The following is a 22,500-nucleotide window of genomic DNA, read 5'->3' as shown; positions in this document are numbered from 1 at the left end:
CATGTCATTTAGCCTATTATACTACTTTACAATGTCTTAATTCCAGGTGTGTGAAATGTGTCCAGACTTGTTTCTCACCCATGTGTTCATTTTTTTCCATCCAAAAGAACGCCAACCCCCGATCATTAACATATAAACCTCCTCACAGGTTTTCGAGCCACCAATTCATTTTACACAGCGGAAACATCTTGACTACAGTGGAAATTCGGCAGGAAATCTAACAATTCATTTCTATAAACAGCCTCATGTCATGATTAATAACACCGATGTGAACATAATGTGGGTACTTACTGGTAGGTCTGTGAAGGCAATGCCTGCAGAGGAAGAGAAAGAAAGTGTCAGCATGGACACACACACAAAATCTGGTTAATATCCTCTTTCTGCTGTAACCCATTTTTTTTTTATGTCATGTAAACAAGAGTTTTCATTGCAAAAATCACATTTAGTCATCCATTTAGAACAAAAAAATAACATGTTTTTTAAATTTATGGTTAAAAAAAAAATAAAATAAATAAAGAAGAAACAATGTTGCAGTGAAATGCGAGTGCCTGTGTTTGATTGACAGCCGCCTGCAGACTGACTGTTGGGAGCGACAGAAAAAGTAAACAAAATTGCACTGTAGCTTTAAGCCAGCGGTGGTATTGAAGAGTAAAAAAGAACAACAGCATCTAACGTGACGAAGTGACATTTGCAGGTACGTTTACGTGATATTTGCTGCTGAGCAGCAGACGTTAGCAGTGCACTCCCCGGTGAATGCTCGTTTGGGCGGCTCCTTCAATAAGCTAAGGTAGGAACGAGAGATGTGTGTTCATGTTTGTGGTTCATGTTAGATCAGAAAGAGACTTCAGCAGGAAATGTGGGTCGTTGTGGTGGCTCTTGTGTTGTGTAGCTGCTGTCTGGCTCAGTGTGTCCGCCTGCTCTGCCAACGACACAACTCTGACGTTACTGCTGTATATAGGTGTTAAAATTAATCAAATAATCGATGCATCGAATCGTGGGCATCGATAATCGGCAGGCTCATAATTGATTATTTCGGTTTACAATTTAATGTAGGCCTAACAACATTTCTGTTTACATATTCTGTTTTCACCAAAATACAACAAACCCGTTCCAGCCAATCACCGACGACATGGCTGGGGGAGGGGGGAGAGAGAGAGCGAGAGAGAGACAGTGAGCACTAACCCCCACCCAACCATCTTGTCTGTGATTGGCTGGAGTGGTTTGTTGTATTTTGGTGCACAGCCTGTGCCCTAAGTGTTTGTTTGACGTTTACGACCCCTGTGTTGTCTCCCCAGACCGGGCTGTTCCACGGTATGTTCAGGGGGTGGGGGCGGGCAGCTAGCGGCTCAAGGAGAGAGGTCTACGATTTGAGACAAAAATGTAATCGCACTGAAACCATGCAGGAACTCACAGAGCACCTTTAAAAGTTTTTTTACATTATATTACTTCTACCAATTGGCTCCAAATGTCGTTCTCTCTGATGCACCTGTCACACATTCAGGCGTACAGAGTTTTATTACTAATATATAATAAAATATATTATTACCATTTACTGACAATACTTTTCCACAGGGTGATAAACTGGCGCATGCAATGGAATATAAGCACCGTTATTCATTTGGCTTCCGTGCTTCTTACCTAGGCTGTGGCCGTTCTTTGTGTAGAAGCAGGTGTTGTTGATGAGGTTAACACAGCAGCCAATCACGTCACCCGTTGTAAACGTGGGTCCATAGGGTTGCCCGGTGCCAGACGAGCAGAAGGAGTGGCCGTCATCTCCGTGGTAACCGTACGAGTGCTTGTCCCAACCTGAGGGATGTCAAGTGTCAGAATAAGGGCGCTATGCAGGCAGTGAGGTGTTAAAAACTACACCGAAAACAGAACAGACACACACTCACTAACAAAAATGCAGTGAAGCCACATTAGAGCCAGCAAGTCTTTAGGCATTTGTGACAAACAATGCAGACCGAGGCAAAGAAAAATCATAAAATAATATATACTGGTTGGATACAAACATGGTTTTACTGAAACCCAAGCTATCTAATTCCGTAATTCCCCATTCTAATAACATTTTGCTGAAAAATATTAAATGGTGAAAAAAAAGAAACCTTCGAAGTTCAAAAATTCTTTGGGGGTTTTTAAAACTTGGAAATTTAGCCAGTCCAAAAATGGAAATGCTTTGTCATTGTACCAAATCCTCGGGAAATACTGGTGTGTTTGGGGTAATAAAAAAAGACCTGCAACGAGAAGCAGTCGCTCATACAGAAGGGGCTGGGAAGCAGACACGCCTTGCTCAAGGACAGTCTAGCGCAGCAGGACACATGGCTGACTACTGATGGGGACTCTGTGACAAACTGAACTTTTTTTTTATTTAGAAAAGGAAAGTTTTTATTTAAAAAAAAAAAAAAAAAAAAAAAAAAAAAAAAAAAAAAAAAAAAAAAAAAAAAAATATATTATTTTTTTGTTTTTTTTTTTTTTTTTGTTTTTATTAAATAAAAAAAAAAAAAAAGAGAGTTTTTTTTTTTTTTTTTTTTTTTTTTTAAATAAAAAAAAAAAAAATATAATAAAAAAAAAAAAAAAAAAAAAGACGGTTGAAAAAAACCGCGTTTTCAAAAAAGGAAAAGTGACCTACATAACGTGATACAGTTATGAATGGGTCATAAACATTATAAACCAGTCAAACGTTTATGACTTAACGCTTCTTTTAGTAAGCGTCATTCGGTTTTTGTCACGACAAGTTAGGGCTGGACGATATGGAGAAAATCAAATATGGCATTTTTGACCAAATATCTCGATACAGAGACGATATTGTAGTGTTGACTATCGGTGCTTTCACAAAATATTTACACAATGAGACTTTTGATAAATAATCATCAGTAATGTGGATATAATGTCTAAGTGGGTAAAGGCAAATAACAGAACAGTTCCAACAGGCTGGTAAGTTCAGAAAATGACATCACTTTACTGTAATGCAGCTTTTAAAACCAGGAAAAACACTTATGCCATATTATGAATCCAAAATCAAAGACGATATCTAGTCTCATATCACGGTATCGATAGAATATCGATATATTGCCCAGCTCTATGACAAGGTATGGTTAGGGTGAGAGTTAGGGTTCATGTATCATGACTGTCATGTGTTCATGACCGTGTCATGTCACGCTTACGTAGATACCTTCAAGTAAAGTGTTACCGAATGTTCAAATCCTGTCTTTGTCTCCGACACCTATTTATGTACTTTTTAAATTTGGATATTAAAAGCTCCAACGTACCAGGTGTGTCAAATTTCAAGCAAACAACAACTGCAATGTCAATGTCATGCATGTGTAAGAGAGGGGAGGAAGAAGCAGCCTCTGCTGCAGCGTGGTCGGCCTCAGGGCTGTTTTAACTTTAGAAACCGAGGGGCAGGACCCTGTGAGTAACTGCTGAGCTGCAGAGTTAATCCTGCAATTGCCACATTCATCACCGGGGGGGAAAGCGCTCAACGCTGGAGCAGTTTGGCATCAGCTCCTCACAATTAGTGAGTTTTCATTAGCTGAGACTCGGCAGTTTGCTCTGGGTCGTCTGTTATCTTTGTACGAAAAGGGACTAGCGCTCCTGGGCGGGTCCACTTCTCAGACTGGTGAAGGGGGTGCCGGGGCTCCTGTTTGGCCTGATAACCTCCGTGGTGCGCAGAGCTGACGTCTACTAAGGCTGTCTTAACAGTACTATGTCATCAGAAAAGAGAACAAGCAGCAGCAGCTACGTAGCTGCAGAAATCGTTTACATACTGAAATGTTTTTTAGCAGTATGAAACTGTCTTTTTCACTGTGGTAGAGGATTGTCTTTGCCATCTTTTTTGCCTTCTTAAAGCAACTAAACACCACATTTATTTAATAAAAGTACTAACAATTTGGAAGAAAATCCATTTCCTCATTAAAGTAATTAAAGCCTGACCTATGCTGGATTTTAGGGGCCAATACTTATTAACACTGAGGAGCTGAAAAAAAAAAATACTGGCCAATATATTGTTACCAGTCACTTCAGGGTATCTCTGCTGGTAGCCAGGCAACTGGTACTGTCCAGGAAATAGTTACGCATTATAACCCCCCTGTAAAACTGGCCTTTTGTTGTTTCATCTTAATTTGACCTGTTTCTACACTGTGCACACATCCTTAAAAGTGCAGAAGACTGTAAAATGTTCTCTCGGGTGAACGCATCAGGAAAAGATGAGAGCACAGACTGTATAAAAAAGATGGACGCCCACTTCCTCCCAGTGCACAAAAAAGTGAAGCATGTCAAGACACGATGTGAGTCATGCATTTGCATAACGGCCAGCATCTTTGACAGCTAACTACGAGCTAGCTACAGCAAAACCACTTGGACAAACCACATAGTTGCCAACCGATGCAAAAAACTCCATATATGTGTATACATACATGTTGATTGCAATCAGCAATTGCAATTTTTATGGCCAGTTGTTTGTTTTCGTATCAGCAGCCATGGTAGTGGTGTTAAGCCGCCAATAGGTGACTGTGGGCCCCCTTTTAGGGGGCGGGACAGTTTAGGTTAGGCACCAAAAAACGACTAAGTTTAAGAGATCACGGCTTGGATTTAAACACTCCCGAGGAATGAACACGCTTCTCCTGGGTGAAAGTATTTTATTTCCGCACTTCGTCCGAGTGGTGTAGCTGTAGCTAGCTGTCAAAGATGGCGGCGATCTGCACATGCGCAACTCACATCGTGTAGGGGACTCGCATCGTGTCTGGACAAAGCCAAAATATCCCGGGCACTGCCATCTTGTAATTTTGGAGCCAGAGTCTGGGCATTAGTGATCAGGAGGTGGAGCCCCGGTATCAAAGTTCCACCCATACAACCGTCTGACCAATCGCGAGTCAAGATGTTATAGTGTCAAATAACTATTAAAACACTGAAAAATTAACACTTGAATAAACCGTGAGATCAGAACTACCTAAACTGACAGAAACCATCTATAGGAAAAATTTGATGTGTACTTTTAACCAGATGTTTTGCCTTCACTTATTCAGTCTATGCATCAGCCCATGGTTACATACACAATACAGTCATTAAGGCTGATTTATGGTGGTATGCAGTCTCTACGCAGAGCCTACGTTAAGTGGCCTACGCCGTTGTGAGGTTTCATACTTGAGCGCTTGTGTGGCTGCGTTGTGTCGTTGCATCGTGTCACTTCGCTGCGTTGGTCTAGGAGTACCTCTTTGAGAATAGTAGAGCCACTTCCTGACCACGGTCAAAAAGCTGTAGCAGAAAAAGTTAACCCTCTCATTGGCCAGGTTGTTCACGGAGAAGGAGAACAGTGTTTCCTCTATGTTGATTTTGTAGTGGCGGCCCGCCATGGAAAAACTTCTGCCGCCACGGTATCAGAAATACAAGTAGAACTATTCAGAGGTTATTGGGCCCGTCCAGTTTAACTCCACATGCTGTTGTTGATGGAGTTTAAATGTTAAAACGTTCGCTTTTCTTCCGAGTCGATTAAACGAAAAGCTCCACCAAAAACGTCACCGCAGTGGGTCCGTTCTAATTGGACAACGTTCGACTTGTCAGCTCCGTCAGCTCATCGTCCTGATATTCCGTTTCATACGTAAAACATTTGGCGGCGGGGTGCAGGGGGAGGTTGTTGTCCGGACAGACCTGCCCCCACTGCTAAAAAGACACGGCCAAGCAGACCAATCACAGTCTGCGTTGCCGCCGTGTGTGGTTACATTTCTGCAGGTGCACATCAGGCTACGGCGTAGGGTCAATATCTACGCACGTACCTACGCCATAGATTCAACGCAGAACCATAAATCAAGCTTTAGACTGCAACTGAAATTCTTGGATCCATGGAAACACTTGTTAGTTCGAGTACCAAATGCACGTGGTAGGAACGTGGTCCCTGCTCTCTGAATGGAACCACCACATTTTCCTGACCTCTCCAGGCTTATCACACATGTAGAAACCCTGTACATCTCGCTCCAACAATAAAAAAAAAATGAAAAAAAATGCATATGCAATCAGATAACTCAATGAAATGAATAGTTTCTCTCACATTCACGGCCAATCTCTTCCAGACAATAAGTTCACAGACAAAAATGACACCCACACAAACACAGTTAAAAAGGATCTCCGGTATAATATACAGTAGAAACAGACGGTGACACGTGCAAACAAATTCTCCTCACCACACCCAAAAGCAGTGGCAATGAACACAGAGACGAAAGAAAACGCACAAAGTGTCATCTTACCGGGGAGTCTGTTCATGTTTACACCCTGAGCTGAGAGGCCGATGCCCATGTACCTGTGGAAACAGAGAGTTGAGTTTATTTGGACATGTTAAAAAAATTTTACAAAAAAAAAAATTGATGAAAGAGTAAGACCAGCCACCAATCATAACTTCTTGATAAATATCTTCAATAAATTCCAGTTACAATTCAATGAAGAATCAACATCAACAGTTACAGCTTCAATACCAAAAAAAGTTGGATGGATGAAAAACAAGGGAGGTACAACTTTGCTATTCCTACATCATTATGAGGGGTGCTAACAGCTGGCATGTTAACATGGGAAGTAGGGGTGCTGAATTGAATCATTGCATCGATGCATCGCGATGCAGACCTAGACGATTCTGCACCGCCGCAGTGACAGACCATAATCGATTATTGCCTACTGATGTTACTTGCCGTTTTTCCCGGTTGCTGCTTTTCGTCTGCAGCGTTCAGACGCCGCTACTTTTAGGAATGGTCTTTTTTTTAAGAGCAGATACAATAAAAAAGCAGAGTTCATACATATTGGACTGCTTGGATTTGTGGATGAAAACCATTTGTAGCAATAAATAAGAATATTGAGGAGGAGATGGATAATGGTAATGGAATCATGAGACCAGTGAAGAACCACATTCCTAATGTTAAGGTTTGTGAAGTAATATTTAGCATGCCAAAGTTAGCATATTATGTGCCCATTTATGCTTGACACAACACCCTAGAAGGAAAGGCACATGTTGCAACAGTCGTGCACTTCCTAATCATATACATATATAATGTCTAGCACAGCGTCAATTCGTTGTCAACTATGAAATTAATCGTCAACGATTTTGGTGACCTTAACCATTAATCAGTTTGAGTTTCTTTACTCCTCTGTGACAGCAAACTGAATATCTTTTGAGTTGTGGACAAAACAAGACATTTGAGGAAACAGGATTTGGGAAACCGTGATCTATGTTTTTCGCTATTTTAATGGACTAAACAACTAATTGAGATTGAGCGAAAAAAAAAAAGAAAAGAATCGTTAGCTGCAGTCCTGCAGCACTTCTATACCAGATCCAAGAAACAGAAGGTACAGGCTATTGGGCTTTACAGTATAAGATAAGACATTATGACTTGCTGTAGATGCTAAATGAAAAGTCAGGTGATCACCACAGTTATTAGGATTCATCTTCTGGGGGAAGCTGAATGTGTGTACAAATGTTTCAAGAAAATCCATCCAGAAGTTGTAGAGACGTGTGTATATCTCTCTGGGTTACATTGGACTGACCCTCGAGGCAAGCAGCTAGTGTGGCTGAAAATGTGTAAATATTTAATTAAACCACCCACCCACCCACCCGCGATGACTGAAGTATCAATTTAGCATTATAAAGTGACCCCTGGCCCTGTGAAGATTTGAATCATGCTTTCACCTTATTAGATTATGCAGCCTCCCGATATGAATTTCTGAAAACCGTATTTGCTATACAGGGCATGTATTGAATAAACATGACCAACGCATAACCAAACGATTCATAAGGATTATCAGTTAGCAAAGCGTTACTTTAAATTAAATCAGCATTCATACTGTACTAAATATGGCCAATAACCTACTTACATTAGATTAGATATTGACAACACAATCTCCCGTGAGCCATCATCTTTCTATTCTTTTTTTTTAGCTGATGACTGATCTACCAGATTAAAAGATTAAAAGAACTCCCGCTTCCTGGAGATGCCAAACTCAACTTTAGCGGCATGCTACCAGCCAGTACGCTGCCCAGGTCAGTCCATCCCCCCCGCCCCCCTTTGGATGTGCCGTATAAGACAGGGGTGCTTTTGATTGCTAGTCGAGTTTCAATTTTAAAATCCAAATCACAACACCCCTATTTGTAGCATGTCAGAATTACCACATCAGCAGATGAGCATGCCAGTGTGCATACAGTTAGCATGTTGTAACATTTTAAGTTCAAGTTCATTTTTGAGACAGACACTGCCATCCCTTGATAACAACGCAGATGCAAGCTAAATAAAAAAAAATAAAAAAAGAGTTGTAAACCAACTTGCTGTGGAAACGTTTTTGCTTTGTTCTGTGTCCTTACCCATCTCGGCCTTTGCTGATGATCTTCACCTCGAAGTAGTAGACCCCGCAGGCTGCCGGGATGGGGTGGGTGGCCCGTACAGACGCTGCATCTTTAGGGGTTTTGCCGTGACCTTAAGGTGAGGGTAAAAACAGAGGACACAAGAGCAACGGGGTGTGGTCAGTAGATATGGATACCAGATCATTCAAAAAAAGGAAAAAAGAATTATAAGATCATTCCTTTTATGCAGCGTACTATAAAGACCATCCGCCCACACAAAAACGTTTATCTTTAATTTTGAAATATGTGTTGTTAAGTCTATATTGTTTTGTGTTGTTGTGAATGTGAAAATGAACTGCATAGCTCCTCTGTCAGCTCTAGCCTCTGAACAGCAACAACCAGGTAAAGAAAATCAGGCCATTACAAAAATAGTCCTCTGGTCAGTCTGATGTCAGGTTGCCTGAGCACATTACTTTTCATGAATTTGCCCAGTTGCGCTGGGTAAAGGATGCCGATAGCCAGGCTCTCATTGGCTAGCTGTTAGCCAATCAGATTCAAGCAGCTTAGCTTGTTGAATATTAATGAGAACTGGCAGAAATCGAGCCGAGTCTTCCCGTAGGCTTTCTATACCACGCTAGAATGGCTTGAAACAAGGTAACCAAGGCATTTTTTCCACAAGAAATGTTACAGAGTCCATGGTAGAACTTCAGACATTACCACAAAGTAATGAAATACATGTGGCAGGGCACCTTTAAGCTGATGAAAGACTAAAGCAAAATTGGTGGTCATCCATTTTGATTTAAAAAAATGAACCTAGTGGTTAATAACACGTGTACCGAGTCGACCGTTCTCTGGGATATGTTTTCGTGCTAATGTAATGTCACCAGTTTAATCGTAAACCGCTAATTAGCTTATATTATAAATAGCACTGAGAACTTTGTAAGTGTACAGACAGTTTATTAAAAAGATAGTTTATAAAGGCCGCAACCGTTCACGTATACAGGCAGGCGCCATCTTGGGAAAACAGTCACGACCAGTCAAATGGCAAACACCGTGCTGCTTGAGCTACGTTACTGGTGACACGGCGTTCGTTTACATGTCGGTTTCCATGTAGGGACCCTCATTATGCTACCGTGGAAGCGTGGTGCCATTTTGAGTCTTGTTAGTGGTGTAGAAATAGCCATTTATTTTTACTTTACCCTTGCCCTGACGACTAGCTTTATAAGTTAATTAGCGGTTTGCGCTAAAACCGGTCAGAGTCGATTAGCATGAAAACATATCCCAGAGAACGGTCGACTCGGTACACACGTGTTATTAACCCCTAGGTTCATTTTGCGCCGGGTTTCTCCTTTAAATCAAAGCACAGTGCAGGGCCGTATGTAGATTTCTAGCACGAGGGGCTGTAAAGAGGATCCATGCCCCTCGACAATCGTTGTCAGCCAGATCAATTTAAGATCGCTAAAGAACACTACCCTGAGAAGAAGATAATCTCAAAGCTATTGTCAAACTACCATGAAAGGGTTTACAACCTGGAGGCAAATTAGTGCTCGTTCCCAACTTTGTTCAGGTAAATTTATACTAGTTGTATTTTGTGTAATTGCAAACTTTACGTTCTACATATCACCCCCCCCCCCAACAAATTTTTTAAGGTTGAGAGTAAGAGACTTGCTTTAACCCTTGTGTTGTCTTCCCGTCAATCCTTCTGGGTCAAAGTTGAATTTTTGGTGCCCTTTGCGACGTTTATGTCGCTTTTTCGATGCTTTTGAAGCCGTTTAAGTTTTTTGTCACTTATTTCAACATTTTTAATATTCCTGTTCAATAAACCTAATTCATATGACAAAGTTTTCAGTTAACCCTTTTGTTTTATCAGAAAATATGTGACGTAGAAATAAGCGCTGATCATCTATAAAGTTTTAGATGTCCTAACTAGGGAAATACTGAGTAAATGTTAAATGTCAAGTGTAGCACTGATAGATAGATAGATAGATAGATAGATAGATAGATAGATAGATAGATAGATAGATAGATAGATAGATAGATAGATAGATAGATAGATAGATAGATAGATAGATAGATAGATAGATATAAATAATAATAATATTGTATTTAAAGTTGGTCTAAGGCAAGTAAAGCTGCCCTAAGGTCACTTGAATCATAAAAGTGCCCTCAAGATCCATGATGAAAAGCCACGTCACTACCATATTCTCACTAAATAACATGGTAAATCTTGAAAATGTTCCATTTCACCCAAACGTTGGCTTAATTTTTGAAATAATTTATAATGCTTCTGCCCCTCTTCTGAAAATATTTGTTACACTCTGCTCTGAAAAAACAACAACACGGGGAACTAGATCAGCCACACGGGCCGTATGTAGTCTTCCACAACGCAAAACTGCATTTGGGAGGACATCGTTCTCCTTTGTGGCTATAAATCAGTGGAATACTCTTCCCACAGAGCTAATTTCATGCACTAACTTCCACTCATTTTCACGCTTAGCAAAGCATTTGTTGTTAACTAAGCAGACTTGCTCCCACCAGTGACTTCATGTGCTAAATTACTGTGTGTTTATGGGGTGGGATAGGGGGACAATAATGTCTGTAGATTTTTATGACTTTATGTACTGTAAATACTTTGCATTTTATTGCGCCATCTACCTGCCCAGGGACTATGGGCGGAAACTAGCAAATTTGCTACAACCTGGCACAAGACATCTATCAATGTTTTTTGTGCACTGTCCCTGTACAAATAAAGAAAATTACAAAATGTAATATTTTACTTAATGTGAGCCAAATTGGTTTGTTTGCCATAGAAAACTAGCTTTGTGCATTGCTTTGTTTACTTTGAAGTCTAAGAAACTAGTTTGGGAACAACAGAGCCCTGGGATGACCACAACAACAAGCAACCGCCTCATTTAAAATCGTTATCATGTAGAAACAAGATATGTTTGTTAATCATCATAGATATAAATATAGTTTGTTCAATACTATGCCGACCACAACACAGGCCTGGGATTTATTCTACAACAAATAAATCACTATTTAAATCTCAATTGGAATATTTGGTCCAAAAGTAGTTTTCCCTCAGTGTTCAACCCTTAAGAGGCATTTCTTATTTCATAAGATGTTTATAAATGACAGCTGGTTAGCCATATTGTTTAGAAATGCCTACCACACTTTCCAATCTGGAAAATTAACTGATGTAGATAAACAAAAAACAAAAAAATAAAATAAAAAGTTTCACCCCCCATTTTACATGCGTTTTGGTGACAAAATGGTTGCCACATGAATTTCACGATTCAGGTGAAGCAAAACACAAGAAACGCAACAACCCACAGAGAGCCTGGACTCAAAACTAAGGTTGTAACATTATTTTCAGTGTCAGTTAAAATTGACTCTCATTTGTTAGTTTTTACTTTTAAATCTACAAAATTGTAAATAAAGATATTCAACTTACAAAGAAACCGAGAAAGGAGCAAATCCTACACAATGACCCCCAGAGAGCAAACACTAAAGTAACATTAATTAAGGTTTCATTGTAAACATTATTATTTTCATTGTTTTCTTTTAATCTACAAAATGTCAGAAAGTTGTGAAAAATGCCCATCATACACAAACCATGATAACATCTACATTTTTAAAAATATGTTGTTTAACCAACAGTGCAAAACCTAAAAAGATATTCAAACCAAGAAAGGAGCAAATTCTCACTTATAAAAAGCTGGAATTTTTTGCTTGATAAAACACTCAAATTAATTGACTAATTGTCTCAAGCTTTAAAACAAAAAGATCCTTATAGTCATCATCGTGAGGATTACTAATTACCTGCAAGAAGAGGTGCGGATTAATCAACCAATCATCGAAGCTCTAGTCCTCACAGTATGATTGTATTATACATTTTTTGGTATTTAAACATAAGTGGCATTTAGTTTTTGTAATAATAACTAAAAGGAAGATCCGGCTGCTGGGTTTTAGATAACAAGGTCTTTACGGATTGATAATTATAGATGATAATAGGCCTAGATTTTCCGTACTGTGAGTCTATTTATGTAAATAAGATTCAGATTCCATCCAATGGGTGCCAATATAATAGGACAATTGACATAAAATAACCTGTCTTAAAAAAAAAAATAAATAAATAAAAAAGGGTAGGACTGGGTTATAATCAATTCTCCAACTAAAAATCATCTTTGTTTGAGTGAGCCGATATTGATCAGAAATCGATGTTTTAATATAGGCCTTTTCACGTTCATCTGTGTTTTGGAAGGAACTAGGATTAGGCAATGGTTAGGGTTAAGGTTAGGTGCCTTGAAGTCAACGGTCGCAGCACTGCCTGGAAGGAGACGTTGGGGGCTTAAAACACCATCGAGCCCTTTTCACCGGATGTATAAGTAAAAAAGGTCCCATATGGTGACGCTTAAAAGTATACATGTACCGTTTATCAGTCTATGAAATACTAATTTAATAGCGTTACCAGAAAAAAATAAAAATGAGTTGACTAGAGTAGATTTGACCACCCTTTTCGGGGTTGCTTAAATGGTGTTTTTCCATTACATGGTACCTGCTCGACTCGACTCACCATTTTTGGTTTTCAATTATGAAAAAAAGTCCCTGGTACCTGCTAACAGGTACATTTTTAGTATCCCTCAGTCGAGGTTCCAAGCGAGCTGAGGAGATACCAAAAGGTGACGTGAAAACCTGCAGACTACAACTGCCGTTTTTAAATAGTTTAGCCAGCAGTGGGGTTTTTGCTGCCTCCAGCTTCTTTTCAAAGCTACAGCCACATGCGTGCCCAGAGTCAAAAACCAACACACCTTCGGCGTTAGGTCACGGCAGTTTCCTGCGGCGTCGCTATGACGACCAGCCACGCTCGCCTCACGCATGAGGCGGTACTATATCTGCAATGGAAAATGGGGGACGGGGCACCGTGGCTGAAGTGAGCCAAGTAGAGCTGGTACTAGCAGTGGGTAAGCACCATTAATGTAAATATTAACCTGGTGCATTATAAACTAAATATTTGAGGGTTGCTTCTTACTTGTAACTGAACGTTCCCTACCCAATTGATATTGAATGTAATCGAAAATGTAATCGAAAGCGGGCCCTTGTGAATCAGAATAAAATCTATTCGAAAAAACTATTGGCGATAATAGATTTCCAGCTTAAAACTGCTGTGAAAATTGTGTACATATGTAAAAGTGTACAGTGTTAAAATGTCACAACCTCTGCATACCTGCTGTGAGATATCCAGGTGAATTTGTTGTACAGAGAGAGAATATTCTAGTTGTAACAAGGAAGAGTGTGCGTACTCAGAGACCAGTCAGACCCAGAATAGTAGAACACACCCAGGAAGCACAGTTTTTTTTTTTTTACACTCTAGCCTTTTCATGTAGGCCGGCACAAAAAAAAACCTTGATAGCTTTGCTAAGCAACTAGCTAACCTGAATGTCACTTTGATATTAAACCCTCGGCAGCAAAGAACTACCTGTGCCTGTCATGTCATTAATAACTGCTTCACTGGAAGCCTATCAATCCTTCTGAGTAACAGACTAAGCAGGATATTCGACACTGTGTATTCCCTGTCACTTGATTACCTAATCATGCTACATTTGCTAACTGCCCTTTTTTGGAGGGCCTATTCAGTGTTGGCTGCCTCAGTAGAGCAGCCAACATACTGAAAGATCCACCTTGGACACCATCTGTTTTGACCCCTCTGGTTGATGCTTCAGACGGTCAATCAAAAATCCGTACAGACAGACACAAAAACAGTTTTCACACCCAGAGAGAGAAGATAACCGGACACTGTCAAACACTAACTGTTTACTAGGGCTGTGCAATTAATCACATTTTTGTTTGTGATTTCGATTTTGGCTCCTAAGGATCACAAAAACAATGCAATCGAGAAAAACTATTATTTTGCACAATGGGTTTTGCAAGTAACCTCATTTTTTTTGTTTTCTCAATGACAGGCGCACTTTCGCTCCTTACTCAGCCAACATTTGAATATAGGTTTTATATTATTTATTTCAAGGTCAATTAAAAAAAGTTGAAACTGGAAAAAGTATTATTGGAAGTTTCACAGTTCAAGGTGTTTTCACTGTTTATTTTTCATCCGTTTCACGTTTGTTTTTGTTTAACTTCAATAAATGCAACATCTTTACAAAAGTCAGTAATAGTGCTAAATAATCATAATTTTAATATGGACCAAAATAATTGTGATTATGATTCCCCCCTCCCCCATAATAGGGCAGTCCTACTGTTAACACTGATTTCATCCGCACTACATTACCTAAATTATATTACATACCTTGTACATATTTATTCCCAACAGTATTACCTGTGTGTAAAGCCACTACAACGCAGAAATATGCAATATCTCATCTATTGGCCGTTCTTGTCACAGAAAATGCACATTTTCTTATCTATAAACATATAATTAGTCTGTTCCCCCCCTTTATGTCAAATTCTGTTTTATGTGCGTGTATATGCACCGTCGGGATTGGTACTTAGCTTCGCTGTACAATGACAATAAAAGAATTATATTAGCTTAGCAGCAAGGACTGTCTAGCTCATGTCCATTTTGGCTAACGTTAAACGGTATGTGACTCACATCGAAGCTAACTAGCCCGACATGTACTTTATTTTCACGGGTGGTTCCACATCTACACATCATTTGTTAGATTTCAAAAGATAGCATGACAGATTAACCACCGTGAAAGCTACGTGGTGACAGTTCATTTTGCTGCTAAAAACAGCAGGAAAGCTAACATGCTAGCAGGTCAATTTTGTCTGTGCATACACCAGCTGGTCGGGTTGCAAGATGTCCTCTGCCTTGTTGTTGATGAAGCCACTAGCCTACTTTGTTTTTAGCAACAACGGCAGCTGGCTTTGGATCCGCTAACCGTCAAAGCTAAGCTAACGTTAGGCAATAAAGTGCTATAAACTCGAGTGTGTCCTTGTGTCATACCTTTATAGTGCACACGGAGATTGTTCTGAGAAAGCCCAATGTAGCTGAACTTGTCCTTCGGGCTCCAGGACCGGGGCAGCGCAGTCTCGCTTTCATTAACGGCTGGATAGAGCCGTCGGAGCCGTTGGTTGAGCTCCTTTTCCTGCTCGTTCAAAGCCGAGTCTCCGTGGACAACAACCGACATTAGAAACCCACAGCCCGATGACTGTCCAGACATGGCTACGACACGAGTTTTGATGAATTGGCTTGTCAACAACAAGCCAGAGCCACTTGTGTCAGTCAGTGTCAAGTTTTAAAGGGAGGTTTAGCAAAGCTAGCTAGCAGGCGAAGCAGCTAACTGGCTTCGCTCGTCGTAGAGAACCAGCCAGAGCTGGTTAGCCGAGGAGCTAACCTGGCTAACGCGTTTTTAGCTTGGCCAGCAAAGGCAAAGCTGTTTGCTGAAATGGCTCAGGTTGACATTAGCTGACACAAAGCCACAAATATAGACGCTAGAAGGAGACTGCCTGCCGTGCAGGACCTGAAGAAAGTAATTAAAAGACAGAGGAGCAGGTCGTCGTAGGGAGCAAAGTAAGAACTAACGTTAGCGTAGACGGATCGACAAAAGTATAATGAGCTCAGCTAGCCCCGATCTTTTGTTTGTTGTCGGAGCGACATCCGCAAATCTGATTGGCTGAGAGCAGCTCCACTCACTTCCTATAGGAACGTGAAATACATACACAGAATGAACACATATTATTAATATTAATAATAATATTAATACTCATATAATTATTAATAATATTAATAATTCGTTTATTTAGTTTAGCACATTTACAGAACAATGTTACAAAGGGCTTCACAATAGTAAAATTGTTTAAAAAAAGAAGAACATGCAATAAAAAACACCTCTAGCATGCAGCAGAGATGAGCAGCGGGCTGCAGAGTAAACTCATTTATTTCTAACTCCACACCTCCAGATTATTTGCCATTTTTAATCTTCTAGTCTTCAGCCCCAACTGACGCTGACTCAGGTGACATTGCTTGAGGCACTTTATCAGACTTCACACAGCTCCCTTTGGAGAACTAAAGGCTGTATAACTTTTCACACATGCAGTAGTACTCCCCAACACTTAAAATTAAAATTGGCACACCTACCTTTAGGTACCAATCTGATACAGTGAACAGATAGCACAAAACAGCTTCACAAGATTTTTCCAAGATTATCAGAAACCAACCCTGCCTCATATAAATGATACTAAGGTGCTGCCCTTAGAATAAGTATTTTATCATAAAAATAAGAAAACGTCGTACACTCTGGCTCCTTGTGCACATATATTTTTATTCTGATGATGTTTTGGCCTTCAGGCCTTCTTCAAATCAACAATGTTGTTTTTATAAGGTTTTATAATGTTTGTTTTTTTTATCAACTTGATATTTATCCAAAGCTAAGCAGGTATGAATGGTGTCCAAGCCCCCAGGCGCAAGTCTCGCCCGGCGGCCCGCATAGTCGATGTGAGTCGGACCTGCGTGCCCACCGACGGGATGCATGTTGCAGGATGAGAGAAGAGTAGTTTGGGAAAATATTTTAGCATTTTTCATGATTTTGCAACAAAAGCGCCACCTATAGCACCTCCGGAAATTTTTAAGAAACAGCTTCACCTAGTTAGCCTGGTCCTACCAGACTCTAGTCCACTAGCCTGATCCTACCAGACTCTGGTCCATTAGCCTGGTCCTACCAGACTCTGGTCCATTAGCCTGGTCCTACCAGACTCTGGTACATTAGCCTGGTCCTACCAGACTCTGGTACATTAGCCTGGTCCTACCAGACTCCACTAGCCTGGTCCTAACAGACTCTGGTACATTAGCCTGGTCCTACCAGACTCTGGTCCACTAGCCTGGTCCTACCAGACTCTGGTCTATTAGCCTGGTCCTACCAGACTCTGGTCCATTTCATTTGTCCAGAGAGTCTGGCCTCTCTCCATTGACAAGTGTAAACTTCCTTGAAGGCAGGTACTCTGTTGAAGTTTAAAACTATTGGATCTGCCCAGAGCCACTCTGGATCTGCCATAACCAATCGCTAACATTTGGTCGTGACATTGGCTTAACATCGCTAGCGTTAGCCTTAGCCAACTCCTTCACCGCTAACGGAGCGAGCTAGAAAATCAAACTGTTCCCGAATCCCGTGAGGGAGGAGGGCCACGACATCATGGCCACCAACACAACTCAGCAAAGATTGGTCTTTGATTGGGCTTTAACTTCTGGATATTCAGCAGCGTTGCCACAACGGACCGAATGGCTTCGCTCGCATCTTTCTCCGCCATCATTACGAAACTACAACTTAAACTAGCGCACGACCTCAACGTCATCGTTCTCAGCCACTTGGTGCACTCGCTGATTGGACGGCCAAATATTTGGCCGGAGAAAACCCGTGAATATACCGCAAACCCAGACGGTGTACTGAAGGAAAATTAAAATTGAGCGGAAGTACGTAGGAGGGCGGAGCCAGGCTAGTGGCCGATTGGCTCTATATTTTTGCACAAAGCCTCAGGGTACATTTACATTGCTACGTTTTGGTTTATAAACAAATTTATTTTGCTACGTTTACACCTCGCATTCACCCTGCTCTGGCGTTTCAGAGCCTGTATCTCCGGGATGGGTCTTATCGGTCATCACGTTTCAATCTCTGAGACTAATGCTGCATTCCAGACACAATTTTTAGCCCGTAAGTTACGACTTCAAGTCACGACTCATGATTTGGTAGCTTTCCAGGCAAAGTCACGACAAACCCTTCTAGCTAACATTAGCTAGCGGCTACCTAAGGTTGCCGTTAGCTAGCGCTAGCTGATACCAGCGATTTCTAGTCGGCGACATATTTTGGGCTTCATTTAATAAACATAACCTGCAGTAGTACACAATTGTATGTGTATTATTTTGATTACAATGTGAGGAATTACATAACGTTGCCTATTTATGTCTATTTATTTCTATTTCTCACCGTTAATCACCGGCGTCTGGTCTGTACAGCATCAACAGGGGTCGCCATTGTTGTTTATGTGTGTGTGAGACGTCAAAAACTGTAACTGGGAGTACAACCATCTGGTACCAGTTCACGGGTAGTAAGCTACGGGTTTGACTGCCGTTCCAGGGCACTTTCACCGGTACAAGGTTGTGAAAACACGAGTTACGGGTTGCCTGGAACGCAGCATTAGCTACTAGGGTTACCTGGCAACTACCAGCAGCGGGCGGAGTCTACACACTGCCTCCTGTTTATGCCCAGTATCAGGAATATTGATGAGATATGAGGTTTGGGCATGCTAGTTTAAATGGAGCTTCGTTCTTCTACTGGAGCTAAAACCACTTGTGTGCACAGAGATCGCTTTTGGTTCAAAACTCTGCAAAAAAAATAAAACATAGTTATGTAAATGTAGCCTTAGCGTAACATGATGAACTACTGAGTTGAATTTTGTGTTAATAGGAGTAATTATTGCCAAGATATGCAACACCTTCTGTAAAATAGCACCACATAGTAGCAGCTTGATACCCATCTTAAGTTTGTTATCAACATAACGTGGAAACATTTTTAATGAATGCATTTGCCAAGTCGCAAAATGTTCATATACTGAACATATCTGCAAAATGTATAATGACAACGTATTTCATTTGTTTTGCCTCCAGCATCCGCTCGTAGCAGCTGGAGCATGACTCATGTTTTTTATGGTTATGTTTAGGCGCTTAAATCAGTTGGTTAAAGGAGAAATCGGCGCAAAATGAACTTAAGGGTTAATAACACGTGTACCGAGTCGACCGTTCTCTGGGATATGTTTCCATGCTAATCGAATGTGACCAGTTTTAGCGCAAACCGCTAATTAGCTTATAACGCTAGTCGTCAGGGCACTGGTAAAATAAAAAGAAATCTCTATTTCTATACCACCAACAAGGCTCAATATAGCACCACACTTCCACGGTAGCATAATGAGGGTCCCTACATGTAAACCGAAGCATTGATAACTTTGTAAGTGTGTACAGATAGTTTATTAAAAAGATAGTTTATAAAGACAGTAGCGTTCACGTATCCAGGTGAACGACGAACACTGTGTAGCCAGTAACCTGTAACATAGCTCAAGCACATCGTTTGTCGTTCGACTGGTCGTGACTGTTTTTCCAAGATGGCGCCTGCTTGTACTTACAAAGTTCTCAATGCTTCGGTTTGCATGTAGGGACCCTCATTATGCTACCGAGGAAGTGTGGTGCTATTTTGAGCCTTGTTAGTGGTATAGAAATAGCTATTTATTTTTACTTTACCAGTGCCCCAACAACTTGTCTTGTTTGTCCATATTAATGTTTTATTTGTTTGTATCTGTCCAGCCCATGCTAATGTCCTGTACAAATGTTTTTTTCCCCATGTGCCGAAATTGTGTTCAACGTTCTATGTTGCTGCAGAACAGGAACCTGCCGGAAACCAGTTTTTAAACTGAGTCAGGCCCGTTTATATTGTAACTTAATTGTTGCATTTAACTTTTACTCTATAATAAATTAAATTAAATGAACTAGTGTTATAAGCTAATTAGCGGTTTGCGCTAAAACTGGTCACATTCGATTAGCATGAAAACATATCCCAGAGAACGGTCGACTTGGTACACATGTGTTATTAACCCTTAGGTTCATTTTGCACCAGATTTCTCCTTTAAGGTTAGGAAAGACCATGGTTAATAATTGAAAAAGGTAACAGTGACTATAACTCGAGGCACTGAGTGTTCCCTTCACTTAAGAGAAATCAATATCTGTGCAGCAGAAGAAGACAACCCACGGGACACAGAATGCAAATCAAAAGTTCTTTGCATCGTACATCCACGATCCACCCCGACCACATACCTACATCTGTGAGGTACTGTAAAAGAACGTAGCACTTCCTTCCCTGGAATGGTTTCCTTCAAACGTTAACTTGCAAATACATTTGTAATTAATAAATGTTATTTCTAGGAGACAGTAATCAATACTTCTGTCCTTTGCTGGAATACCTGTCCACAAGTTTGTTACGTGTCATTATCCGCTACTTTATTGTAATTCGATTAAACACAAATCTATCCAGAGATATGCTGTATTTCAGCATAATATCAACTGAAATTGAAAAGGTAGACTAGATTTTGACACACTGTGCTGTACGGCAGTGGTTCCCAACCTGGGGTCCGGGAACCCCTCAGGGGGGCGGCAAAGATCACATGGGGGGCGCAAGTCTTTATCTGGGTTGAGGTTGAGGTAAAAAAATAATATTTGCACATGTTAAACAAATTATGATAATACACTAGAATATATAATGTATACAAAAGTCAGTATAAAAACTATATATTTTTGTTCTCCCTTAAAATTGTAGGCAGGCTACTTAGTAGGCCAAACCTCCGGGACCTCTTAACCTGGGACCCTGGTTGTCATCAGGTCAGCTGCTAGCTGCTAGCTGCTAGCTGTTAGCTGCTAGCTGTTATCATCCTCGTTTTTCCTGCCGCCACGGCATCACTATTTTATAAATGAAACATGATGGAGAAACGTAAAAGTGCTGAAAACTGCTCTGTATCAAAAAAGAAGGTAAGGCTCTATCTTGACAGTTACCTCAACTTCAGTTTCGGGGTGCGGGGGGGCACAGCTTTTCTTAGACATGAGTAGGGGGGGCATCAAGGAAAAAAGGTTGGGAACCACTGCTGTACAGCATAGTACCATACACCAAGGGTGGAGCAAGGGTGGGGCCAAAGGTTTTCTCAAAAGCCCCAAATCTTTGAGGGTTTGACAATAACTATGTGTCATTTCCCCTCAGCCTCTGACTGGCCCGCCTTATTGATGAAGCAAAAGTTGTGTTATACTGGGGAAATACCACCATTTATTCTGTGAACTCTACTAAACATAGGTTTCAAGATTAGTAATACTGTTTAGGCCAAATTCCTAACCTACCTACTATACATTATTAAATACGTGACATCAGACATCAGGTTTTTGTTCCTTTTTCGGTGGCAGGAGTGAAAATGAGTCATCCTCAACATCTGTTGTGTTCTGGTTTCAGAATGATGAACAGTTGGAGAACAATTACATAGAAAATAGATCTCTAATAGGCTCTACAGGAGTCTTTTCCTTGGCAAATATGTTTTTCCCAAAAGATTTTTAGGCTTTATATTATCACATTGCTTAAAAAAAAATAATGCATAAAGCTACTGTAAATAGCTGGACCCCCGACTGTTTATTTACAGTAATTGTAAGTGCTATGAAACTATGTTGTCTTTCTGCACCTGCTATTCTCACATAATGTTCAAAACAAAATTGTTACATTTCAAGCACTTTCACCTGTTCTGATTAAGTTCTAAGAAATAAGCACCAATAATGATCAAAAATCTTGTTTATATTTCTTTTACCTTTTTTATAATTGATCATATGATCAGAAATGTGATCTCACAGGGGTAAATGGCAAATATGAACCAAAATTATGTATATATAATTGGTAACTGAGCTAAAGTAAACATCTGTTAAGTATTTTTACATAAATTGTTATGGCTGTATTGATTTAAAAGCCTAATAATGTGGTGGGTCCACCAGACCCGGGAACATTGGCTGTGTAACAAAAATATAAACACCTTACAGGGGTTAAATGACCCCAAACTAATTAACACACTCTGAATTTAGGGCCTTTGGGGCCCCTGAGGGTCTACGGCCATGGGACAGTTGCCTTGTTAGTCCTCCAGCCTTACAACACGCCAGCAAACCACACTAAAACAACTAATATCCAACCTTTAAAGTGCCATTTCATAGATGGTTGGCAGTTATATAATATTTATGATTGCCAGTCAATGAACTTAGGACGAAACATTCCCTGAACCAGTGTTTCTCAAATGGGGGTACGTGTACCCTTAGGGGTACTCTGGAGGACTGCAGGGGGTACGTGACATTTTTTGCAAAATGTTTTTCAGTTACAAGGCTGTAGTTACTTCTACTGTCTTTTTTTTCCAAGTTTGTGTCTTTTTTTAAAGTTTATGTCGCTGTTTTTGAAGTTTGTCACCTTTTTTTAAGGTTTTGTTGTTTGTTTTGAACTATTCTTGCCTTTCTTCTTGTCACTATTTTTTCAAAGTGTGTCGCTATTTGGAATTTTTTGTCACTTTTGTCGCCCTAATGTTGCCTCTTTCTTTCTACTGTGTTTTTTGAAGGTTTTATTACTATTTTGAAGTTTGTGTCTCTTCTTTCAAAGTTTTTATTACTATTTTCGACCTAT

The 22,500-nt window shown here is 40.3% G+C and overlaps 1 protein-coding gene across 1 annotated transcript in view; it reads right to left on the bottom strand.

Annotated features, from left to right (window-relative positions):
* Positions 1-15,935, bottom strand: part of ranbp9 (RAN binding protein 9) — a 34,103-nt gene extending 18,168 nt beyond the window's left edge. Inside the window, 5 exon segments of the mRNA XM_039815244.1 lie at positions 292-314; positions 1,639-1,806; positions 6,240-6,292; positions 8,336-8,447; positions 15,276-15,935. Coding sequence (XP_039671178.1) covers positions 292-314; positions 1,639-1,806; positions 6,240-6,292; positions 8,336-8,447; positions 15,276-15,492 — 573 coding nt within the window. The 5' untranslated portion in view covers positions 15,493-15,935.
* Positions 15,936-22,500: the final 6,565 nt, after the last annotated feature.

This window comes from Perca fluviatilis, chromosome 11, assembly GCF_010015445.1.
Source record: "Perca fluviatilis chromosome 11, GENO_Pfluv_1.0, whole genome shotgun sequence".
Lineage (NCBI taxonomy): Eukaryota > Metazoa > Chordata > Actinopteri > Perciformes > Percidae > Perca > Perca fluviatilis.
Note: the sequence above shows the minus strand (reverse complement) of the source record. Positions and strands in the feature narration are given on the sequence as shown.